Source organism: Papaver somniferum, chromosome 3 (genome assembly GCF_003573695.1).
Source record: "Papaver somniferum cultivar HN1 chromosome 3, ASM357369v1, whole genome shotgun sequence".
Classification (NCBI taxonomy): Eukaryota; Viridiplantae; Streptophyta; class Magnoliopsida; order Ranunculales; family Papaveraceae; genus Papaver; species Papaver somniferum.
In genome coordinates this window covers 201,356,568-201,367,951 of record NC_039360.1, presented here as the reverse complement: position 1 = coordinate 201,367,951, position 11,384 = coordinate 201,356,568, and the positions used below count along the sequence as shown (strand labels likewise).

The 11,384-nt window shown below is 37.5% G+C and overlaps 1 protein-coding gene across 3 annotated transcripts; it reads left to right on the top strand.

Annotated features, from left to right (window-relative positions):
• The first annotated feature begins 7,301 nt into the window (after window positions 1–7,301).
• On the top strand, window positions 7,302–11,307 carry LOC113358426. Of its 3 annotated transcripts, none has more exons than XM_026601990.1 (3): window positions 7,302–7,507; window positions 8,799–9,706; window positions 10,297–11,307. In XM_026601990.1, the coding sequence occupies exons 2-3, from the start codon at window positions 8,826–8,828 to the stop codon at window positions 10,769–10,771; spliced, it is 1,356 nt and encodes a 451-aa protein (XP_026457775.1). In that variant the 5' UTR covers window positions 7,302–7,507; window positions 8,799–8,825; the 3' UTR covers window positions 10,772–11,307. The 3 variants fall into 3 exon arrangements, with proteins under 3 accessions (XP_026457775.1, XP_026457774.1, XP_026457773.1); XM_026601989.1 differs by having other exon boundaries at window positions 7,304–7,507; window positions 8,802–9,706; window positions 10,291–11,307; XM_026601988.1 differs by having other exon boundaries at window positions 7,305–7,507; window positions 10,291–11,307.
• Window positions 11,308–11,384: the final 77 nt, after the last annotated feature.

The following is an 11,384-nucleotide window of genomic DNA, read 5'->3' as shown; positions in this document are numbered from 1 at the left end:
ATACGCTTGCGGACCAGAAAACACAACTTATTTTATACATCGATCTAGTGCCCTACCTAATTTATTTTATAGGGTCATGTTGGGATGATAAACTTGAGTATATCTATATATATTTTAGATGAGTACAATTACGTTATTCATGAAGTGGTTATTGAAATCTCAGAATTTCTTTGTGTTTCAGAATTGATACATCCCGGACAAGTAGTGATTGTACGAAAAAGCCTTATATAGACAGAGTCGTGGCATTTCTACAGTATATTGTCCACCATCCGCAGAAGAAGGACGATGAATTCTTATGTTGTGTCCATTTATGCATTGTTTAAATCACCGTGCATGGTCAGTTGGTGAAGTAGATGAATATTTATTCTTATATGGAATCGACCAAACCTATACTACATGGATATGATGAAGGTTCAACTTTATCCCCTTTGGTACATAAACAAATAAAGCTTTCTTCCCGCTTACCATAACTCAAATTTTTTGTTTAGAATGAATTATCAATATGTGATATTTGCTTACAAAATAACACAAATGTCAACTCCTACATATTAAGACGTATGACTGACTTTTTTGGCCTAAGAATGCTATATAATATTCATATTATTGATATGTATACTTATTCTTTCTGTTTATTTTTTGTCATTAAGTTTGATGCATCTATGTAGTAAATTGTATTATTCTTGATGAACTAGTTTGTGTGTTGAATTACTGCCTCTTTCAATATTTTGAGTGGTTGATGATACACAATGTTAGGTATTATGTATGTGCCTTTTGGCATACTGGGTGATTAAGCTATAAAAAAAATATTTTGCTGTAGGTGTTTGTTTTGGGCTCGAAAATCATAAAATCGTTGCAAATAGGTTTCAGAGTGTAGTGTATTTTAAGTTGGAAAATCAATGTGTGATATTTGCACGTTTTTTGTGGTTATTTCCGTTGTCGACTGCTCCACCGTAAAGATTAAGCCATGCAGTTGGGTTGGTTGATTTGATTTCGGTAAATCAATTATTTGTTCTCCATGGTTTTTTAGAAAGGCTTTCACGTATGAGAAGAAATTTCTGGGTTTCATTTTATATTTCGCGTAGTTTCTCGTGGAATGTGATATTTCTGAAAATAATGACTTGTTCTATATCGTTCTGCTTTCTTATTCCGACTTTTTGTGAGGCTTTTTTGTGCTTCCTTTTGATATATTTTCATTATCTGGATACTATATCAAACGCACATAATCCATTTGTATGTTGTTTTCATCCATTGAAGTATTAAAGAATTAAATTAGGGTTCCTCCATCACTTGCTAACGACACTCAACTTTGGAGTCCTATGGAGATCGGTGATTCGCTCTATAGGAAAAAGTACGTAGGGTAGATATGCCTTTCTGTTGGAGAAAAAGAAATTAATTAATCTGTCGCATATGCAAGATTCGGGTCTCCAAAGCTATCCATATTCCAAACTGAATTAAGAGTAATTGTGGTTAGCTTATTAACTTGAGGGGTAAAATTGGAAGTAAAAATCGAAACTTAAGAAACATAAAAGGACAACCGATTTTGTCCGTCAACCATAATTGACTGAAACGTCGTCCTTCTATAAAGTTTGACCAACTCCTTTGGATTTCCATGAGGATTGCTCTAAAATTAACTGACGAAGTAAAGATAAGCCCAAATCTGGATATTTGAGCTTATATTTTGTTGTGGTAATTGAATTATTGTACCTACTTTTGATGGTCTGTACAAATATCTTTATCACATAATAATTATGTCCCTCTTTATCTATAAGCCCATCAGGGGGCCATCAACAATTTAGGGACTTCCCAATATACCCCATTTCCGCTTCTTCTTATCTTCTTTATTTCTCATCCGGAGAAAAACGATCGAGATTACCACCATCTTCATCTACATCGCCACCACCATCTTCATCGTTGCCATCACCACCACCATCTTGATCGCCTCCACTACAACCAGCACCACCACCTTTGTTACCTCCGCCACCACTATCAACAGATTTATTAAGGTCAATATGTTCTGCTGTTGTTAAATTTAAACTGAGAGATTGAAGATCGAAAGGTGAAATTAGGGTTCTTGAGATGAAATTAAGATTGTGATCGAGTTATATTATTAAAGAATCATCATCATCTCGAGTTCCTCCACCAAAACCAGCACCATCACCTCCGTTACCTCCGCAACCGCTATCAACAGATCTATTAAGGTTAATATGTTCTGCTGTTGTGAAGTCTAAACTGAGAGATTGAAAAACGGAATGTGAAATTAGGGTTCCTAAGATGAAATTAAGATTGAGATCGAGTTAGATCAACAAAAAAGATGAAGTTTCTGTTTGATTTGGGTCACAGTTGGTGATGGGAACTATTTGTGCTATTTTAATGGAGGTTTGAATCTGTGTTCGAGATCGAGTTCAATATGTTGATGGTGTTCCAGGTATAGCAATTGTCCTTTCAGTAACCTACTTAATTTTATTGGATCAACTACTGTTGTTGATCCCGTTTATTGGATCAACTCATATTGTTGACCCAATTTTTATTCGATCAACTACTGTTGTTGATCCCCTAAATGGGATCAACTATTGTTGTTGACGCATTTTTTTAGGTTGGTGGTAATGACAATATTATAATTGTATTTGTGTTGGATGTTTTTGATGGTGGTGGAAGGTATAGTTGTAGTGGTGGTTATTTGTGTTTTGCGGCAGTGGTGGTGGATGTTAGGGCAGTGATAAATGTTGCTTTGAATGGTGTTTATGTTTTTATGAGGTTAATTATTGTTGTTGATTCATTTAATGGGATCAACTCCTGTTGTTGGCCCAATTTTTTATGATATCAACTATGGTTGTTGATCCATCTATGTGATCAACTCCTTTTGTTGACCCAATTTTTTATGGATCAACTACTGTTGTTGATCCTTTCAACTCATATTCTTGACAATATTTCCTTGGATAAGTATAATCATGCTTTGTAGTTTAAATCATGTAAATTTCTTCCAATGTTGAACTTATGGTGCAATGGTAGCATGAATGACTCCATGTCAGATGATGCGTGTTCGACTCACACCAAATTCACTCTATTTACATGGATTAACTTTTATTTTTTGATCCAATTTAGTGGATCAACAATGGTAGTTGATTCACTAAATTGGATCAACTTCTACCGTTGATCCTTTTTTTTTTTTTGGATCAACTATCGTTGTTGATACCCTAAACTGGATCAACTTCTACTGTTGGTTCTATTTTTATTTGGATCAACTACTGCTGTTGATACAAAAATATCTAAACCAATGGTGGCGGCGCGACGACGAACTAGTGGTGGTGTAATGGTGGTGGTTAAGGAGTGGTGGTGAAATATTGTGGCGGTGGCGGTTGGTAGGTGGTGGTTGTTGAACGGTGGTGGTGGAATGGTAGTTGAATGTTGGTGGTGATGGTGCTAGTGGTGGTGGTGAAGTGGTAGAGGAAAAAATTTGTTCATTTTAAAATCAAAACTAGTGACAAAACCCCTAGATGATCAACTTAAAGGAACAAAAAAACCACCCATATTAATTTTAACAAATTAAATCAGTTTCACTAAATAGTGACACAAAAACCCCAGCTCAAATAATAATTAGCAAATTTATTTTTTTTTACTTTGAAAAAACCCAGACGTACCCTTCTCCATCTTCGTCTTCTCTCCTTTCTTTTTTCTTCTTTCTTTCTCTCCTTCTCCCCACCACCATCACCACCAGCAGCGATACCAGATCTCACCAGCAGAAACTTTATGCTTCCCCGACCACACTAGAACCTTCGTATCTCACCACCACCACCACCTTCGTCCGCCTCCTTCAATGCCATCACCACCTTCGTTCCCTTAACCCTTAATTGTTGAAATTAGGGTTGCGATTTAACTTCAGTTGAAGAACAGAGATGGGTTTGTGACGAATTGATGATTGAGATCGATTTTTCAAGGAAGAGATGATGGAGTGGTGATGTTTGTAACAAGGTCTAGGAATTAGATCTAGGAATTGATTTCATGGTGGAAATGAACCACCGATGACGATCTGCTCGTGTTGGGAGAAACGGTGGATTTAGAATGGTAATTTGAAGTTTGAAGTATTAAAAAATCTTATCATTTCACTAATTTTCAATTGAATTGGATACCAGATTTCGTTTTGTTTGACATTTCGTTGGTTTTTATTCTTGAGAATTTGATTTTGATTGTTACTGTAAGGATTTATTGACTTGGTAAATTTAATTCCATTTACATGTTTGATGATGAATTAGATTTATTCTTGAAAATGTTATACCAAATAGTAGTGAGATTAACTTGCCGGGTGCAAGATTTCGTCCCTTGTTTGCTCTGTGTTGGTGGAAACGGGATATGAATATCACAGTTAGTCTTATGTTGCTTGTTGGTGGATTGATTTTTCTAATAGTAGATGAATTTTGAACTGAAGTTTGTCTAAGTGCTTTAGTCTAAAATGTTGAGATCAATGAAGTGTGCATTATTGTCTCTTAGTGAAGTCCATTTTATGGGCTAACTTTTTAATTGAAGTCCATGCCAGTTAAAGAACTGGTTAAGGAAAGTGTACAAGTTGTTTGGTTGTGCAATTATTGAAAACTTAAGTTGCATTTCCACAGTTAACTTATCAGTTGACATTATGTGGTTTGTTAATGTTGAGCTGCCATGCATACATTTCAAAGTCATATTTTGCAGTTCAATCTGATAGTTATCATCTATGGTTAGAGTGGTTAGACTAGGTGCCCCTGTTGAACTTGAAAACTTGTATAAGTACCACAGTGTGGCCCTCTTTTGACTCCTGCACCGACACTTGTGTGCAGCGTAAGTGAAGGAGACATCTCCCTAAAACATGCTCTTTTTAATTTCCGAGTACCTACTTGAGATGATTTGAGCATATGGAAAGAGAAAATTAACTATTCTATTCTTGTTGGCCAATATTCTTATATCTTATTACTGATATGTTGGAACTGCTTTTGTTTGATTCAGGGTGTCAGGTACTCAGTCAGACCCATCAAATTGATGCTAGAAAGGAGAGAAAGATGGAGACATTAAGGACTGCTCTTGGGATGAATAAAGTTGATGAAACTTCTTTACTACAGGAAGAAGGGAAACGGGAAACTGTTCTGGAAACAGTGGAATCTGATTTTGAAATTAGGTGAAGGAGAGGGTCCAAAAGAAGGTTTAATAGAGAAAAATGATGACTAGAATTGAAATGGGAAGCAATTGCAGGTGGTGAATTGGATTGTGGAGCTGAGTAGAGTCAGCTAGGAGATGTTGCTTCCGCTGCTTTCAGATTGGCAGTGTGCAAGTGTAGCTGCTGGTATTGTTGATATGGTTATTACAGTGATGGGTTTGATATGGTTATTGCAGTGACAGGGTCTTGTGACGAGTTTCATTTGATGCTGCTAGTAAGCTCCGGTTGCAGCTGAAGTTAATATTATAGAGAAGGTGGTACTGGTGTTGGCTTTGAGTTGGTTCTCTATGAAGAATGGTTTAAGATGATGCTTGAGAATGGTTTTTAAGTACAGTTGCAGGTTGAGAGTGTAGAGAAGAACTGAGATGCCTATGTTGGTGGTGATTATGAACTGCAGCTGGTGTTGCTCTAGTTGAATTAATATGGATATTGCAGGTCCAGTTGAAGATCAAACTAAGCCTGAGATGGAGTATTTGTGGTGTTCAGGTATGAGCTTGAACTGAAATGGAAGGCAATAATGCAGTGGGTATGGGATTTGAAGTGAATCTGTAGTTGCAGGTGCAATGAAGTGCCTCAATACAATGAGGAATTGCCTGTAAACCTAGATGGAAAGATATACCAGGTGAAGCTGAGTAATGGGTCTTGAGACATAACTGGTGGTATTGTTGTTGAAGCGCAGAAACCAATTATGGTTTCATCGTATTTACGATGAAACCAAAATCGGTTTCACCGTATTTCAACAATGTATTTCTATCCATGAACATGTATAATACCTCTTAAAAATTTTCTTGCAGGTGAATTCTCACGAAACCAAGATGAAACCAAAATCGGTTTCATCGTATTTATGATGAAACCAAAATCGGTTTCATCTAATTTTTTGGGTGGTGGTGGTGGTGGGTGGTTGTGGTGCTGGTGGCGGTGCGGCGGGTGTTGGCGGTGGTGCTGACTGGTAGTGGTAGTGATGCAAATGTTCAGTATCGGTGGTGGTGGCGGCGATAGTCGGTGGTCAGAGGTGGCGAAGGCGGCGGTTGGCGGTGGTGGTGGTTGTCGGCGGTGGTCGGCGGTGATGGCGGCGGTGGTAGTTGGTGTCAGTGGTGGTGGCGGTGGTGGTTGGCGGCAGCGACGACGGTAGTGGGTGTCGGCGGTGGTGGTTGGCGACGGCGGTGATGGCGGTGGCGGTCGGCGGTGGCGCTGTTGCTGGTGGTTTGTTGTTGTTGGTGGTGATAGTATAATAAAATTTAAAAGTGGGGTTGATTTTTGTTTTTGTTGGGATGATTTAAATACTAAAAGGATAGTTTAGACAGTTTATGATATTTGGGGTTTTTGTATCACTTTTGTTTGGGTGGGTTTTTTGTGATGGGTTATAACCCCAAAGGGGTTATAACCCGCGAACCGTTTTAAAATAAAGAAAAACATTATATGAGTGAAGGTATTAAGGTAATCTAATTTTAAATGGATAAAATTATTAAAAGGTAAGGACAAATTTATGATTGTATAAGGATATATTTATGGATGTCAAAAATAGGGACATATAAATAATGTACCGTGTTTTGTTTTGCCATAAAAAGAGGAGAAATAAGCTTAAACTAACCAACAACTTCAAGCTCAATGATCTCGGTATCTTGCTTCTTGGTGTGCTGTGCATGCTTTTGTCATATCACAGATCATCAAATACCTTGTAATCTCGACACATGATAAATAAAATGTCAAGAAAAATAATTTGAGTGAAGACTACATTGACTTAAGTCAAATGGTGTTAAATCAAACGTACTAAAAATCAAACAGACAAGAAAAAGAAAGAAAAAGCCACCAAAGTAGGTTAAATTGAACAATAACTAAAAACAATCGGTCGTGCTATTCACAGCACAAAACACCACTCTACTCACAGCTCATAACATCTGAACCCTACATTTCTCAAATGGTATATTCCTTTTTCTAAGGGTGGGTCCTGGATGAATAAATTGGACCACTGCATGGGCAACACCTAGCAGTTGAGTGGTGATTAGTGTGATGAAGAATGCTTGGAATAGCATTTCCGGAAAACAATAGGCCCCCTTGGATTTCACAGAAACAACAGGCAAAAGTTTGGATATTTAAACAGTAAAAAATAATAACCATAACCGAAAGAAAAAGAAAAAATATTGTAGAGTAGTAGTAGAAGAAGAAGACTCACATACAAGCGTCATTCTTCTCTCTCGTCTGTGGATTTTATTGTAATCTTTCAACAAAAAAACATAAATTGATTTTATATTACGCGTCAAGGAAATTCCGACTGCCCCATATCTTTTGATCTCTTCAATCAAAGTATTCATCAGTGTTAAACAGGTATAATCTTTGTTTTATTTTTCTAACTTATTTTCTTCAATTGTAGTATTATGTTTTCCTTTTACTCGATTTTGCGAATTTAGTTTATATTTACTTTCTCGGGTTTCATTCAAAATTGAAACTTGGTTCGACTTTTGTAGATCATTAGTTGATTAAGTGAGGTTTCAAGGGTTTTAAGTTTATAGCGTATGGTTTTTTTAAGAAATTGAAGAGATGGGTTTTCTGTTTTGTTTATTTTTGTTATGGTTTTGATGTCTAATTGAAGATTCTTAGGTGATATTGGATCTGGGTCTTGTTTTGGTCTTTTATGGTGGAAACCCCTTATTTCCTATTTTTAGTTTCTGTACTAATTCCGCAGGAAATAGCGAAGTAGGTTTTGAGTTTCTAGTTTTGATTTAGGACGGTTAAGCAGTTTATAATTCACAGTAGTTTTGATGATGTTGTTCATAAGTAATAATTGTTCAAGTATGGTTTCTGGGTAACTGGGAATTGAGGTTTTTACTTCTTTCATTTGGATTTCACTGCCAAAATGGTTATATGGTGCCTGAATGAATCCTATTTTGTTGTTAGTGTTGTTGTTACGGTCGAGATTGGATTAAGTACAACATCTTAACTTGGTATAAAATGTGTTTCCAGAAACATTTGTTGGAATTTCAGTCATCATAAATATGATAATAATCCTTACTTTATCATATCTTTAGAGATAGAGGAGACTAAAAGAGAGTCCCCGGTCATGCTTTTCGCACGTCTCTATAACTTTTCAATCATGAGTTAGAGAGAGACCTCATAATTATTTAACCTTAATTAGTATTAGATCTTTTTGCCTATATTTTGTATCCACATTAGTGTTTGGCTTGTCTCACTCTGTTTCTCGCATGCGCATAACAAGATGGTTTAATTATTTCTAACTTTCTGGGCTTCGTTTCATTTATTTACCAAGTCTTTTATGTTTACGGAGTATGTTTTACCCTTTCTCTAGGAACTTATAGAAACTTGGATTTTCATGCACCATGACAATTCAAATGGGAAAGGTAGTAGAAATTTTGCATATTCTGCACCACTACAATGTGAAAATATGCAGAACAACAGAGCTGTAATAGTTTGTCAAATTCATATGTATATTCTACTTTAAGTTTTGTGCATTTTGATTCTTTTCTTCTCTCTCTCTCTCTCTTTTCTTCACGATTTCGATTCTCTGAGGAAATTTTAAAGGTGACGTTGTATGCTTTACATCTAACCCATATTAACATCTTTTTAGCTTTCTCACCAAATATATGTCTATGCATAACAGTAGAATGTGTAAGGAAATGTGCACATAATGGCGGCAGCAGAAACTAGGGCAGCATGGCAGCGCACAGCTAATCGTTGCATGGTCCAAGAAGATGCTAAGAGAGCACCAAAACTAGGTTGCTGCTCTTCTTCTTCTGAATCACAGGCTGATGCGGGTTCTGGTGACACATCAAATGGTTCAGATCATTCTAATGCTGGTTTTATGCATCTGAACTGGAACTTGTCGAATTCAAATCTTCCTCCTGATACAAAATGGTGGCTGCAGCTACAACCCAACTATGGGAACCAAAAGGATTTCGCCGGTGAACAGCTAAGTTCCTTAGATGAGCTCGAGTCTTCAAGAACTGAGGAGGTGAACACCACCAAATATATAGGAGATCCCCCTATAATCGAAGAAAATAAGAGACACATAAATCCACACTGGAGGGTATCTACGACTTGCATGAAAAATGACGCAGAAGCTAAAAATCAAGAGCTTAAAGCTGTAAATAGTAACAGCACACAAAAGCCTCTGAAACGTAAAGATGCTGGTGACTTCTGGTACAAGGATGATGAGTTAGTGGACTTGGACTCAATTGATCAGTTAATACTGAAACAAAATTTTGACTTTGAAACTCCTTGGATAGGAGGTGGAAAGTCTGAGCCTTGGTGGCGCACAGTGGATAAAGACGAATTGGCTTCTTTGGTTGCCCTAAAATCTACGGAGCACGTTGAAAATTGCGATCTCCCTCCACCACAGAGCACGAAAGTAAGGAGAGGCCCATTTAGTGGTCTTGAAAACTTTGATCATGGTGGGATCTTTTCTTCATCTTTGGATCTGAAGGGAAGCAAAACTGTTCGCAATGGTAGTCCCACATGTGGCTTTGGTGGAAAAGGGCACTCACTTTACAATTCAGAGAAGTCTTTCAGGTATTTCTGTAGACTTTCATTTTCCTTCAAGGCTTTTCTTTTCTTTCTGTTCACTTCTTCCTTTTTTTATGGTTTTAAGTTTCTTGTGTGTTGGTAGTTAAGTGTCAATTTTCATGGGATAAGTGCCAATTTTTGCAGTAGCCAACTAACATGCCACTGTACATATTCTGGGATCGAGTGTGCCTGTTGCACACAGTCCGAGTATGTAGAATAACAAATACATGAATTTGGGGTCCTGTTGATTTGCAATTGTTAAAAATGTAGAGTAGGAGTAAATTGGTTTTACTATTTCTTATCTGATGTAAGCTTAGGTTTAACCAGCCATCAAAGTTTATTGAATTGCAATTTATAACTGGAGTGCTGGAAGATATGATTATTTTGAAGAGGGTGATAGGAACACATGTTCGACATATATCAAACTGAAGTTTTGAGATTATCCAGCATTTGTATTCTTAGTAGTCGAGTTTCTTCTTCTCTCGCTCCTGATAATTGATTTTGTTTCAGTCCATAAAACAACATGCATGGAAATATTGGTATGTGTTTTCTTCTTGTTATTCAGAAATATTAAGAGTAATGCATGTCAGTTACAGTAGTACCAACAGCAATAGTAACACCAGCAAGGATTCAGCAGAATTGCATCGAACCTCTGAGAGCGAACCAAGCAAGGCAGAGTTGTTAGAGGCACTTCGTCATTCCCAAACACGGGCAAGAGAAGCTGAGAAGGCAGCCCAGCAAGCTTACCATGAGAAGGAAGACATCGTCAAGCTTTTCTTTAAACAAGCTTCACATCTCTTTGCATACAAACAATGGCTTCAACTGCTACAGTTGGAAAACATTTGCCTCCAGCTCAAGAACAAAGACCAGCCGATTTTTCCAATGGACCTTCCATGGATGCCAAACATAGGGAGGCAAGGAAAGAAGGATAAACAAAGGCCCAAGAAGGGCAAGAGGAACCCACTGAAATACATTGGTAGATATGCTTTTGCTTTCGCTGTGGGGTTGGGTCTTGCCGGTGCAGGCTTGCTACTAGGATGGACCATGGGATGGTTGCTACCGATATTTTAAACCGGTGCAGGGTTACTATGGAGTATGGATTTTATAAATGGGTGCAGTGCAGCTACTGACAAACCATTATTCTAGTCTGGTAGCATTGGCACATGGTTGCTCCAGCTGCTGCATTGCAGTAATTTTACGCTATGGGTGCAGCGTTGCTCCTGGCACACCATAGTTGTAGTTTAGTCATAGTAACAGGTGTGGGGTCTTGGCCAACAGGAAGTGCTTCTCAAAGGTGAAGATTAAGTAATTCCAAAACAAAGATGGTTTTTCATTCCATCATGACTGGTGTCTGGAAGTTCTCACATGTTTGTGTAGATTAAAAAAAAACGGTTCCTATGCATGAATTTTATGTACAAATGTAAATGTGTATATATGGGGCAACTGTAACATACTTCAAAACAGAACAATCTCTTTAGTTGTGGGTGCCTACTGTGATGTTATTTTTGGTGCTGTTCGAACCGGTGGGGATTCTAAATGAAAATTTATTTGCGTGCTAACTGATGATGTTTACTGTAAGAAATGGTGGTATCTGGAAACTTGGTCTCTATGACGTATTGTATGCTTTCATACCTTTAAAGTCTCTTGTTGTGTTCGCTTATTTTTGTACGTTGTTACATTGGCT

Bases quoted from the DNA above. Each gene is read 5' to 3' on its own strand.
- LOC113358426 (XM_026601989.1), top strand. From the start codon at position 8,826: ATGGCGGCAGCAGAAACTAGGGCAGCATGGCAGCGCACAGCTAATCGT. The intron at 9,707-10,290 runs GTATTTCTGTAG...AATGCATGTCAG, and splicing joins AATTCAGAGAAGTCTTTCAG to TTACAGTAGTACCAACAGCA.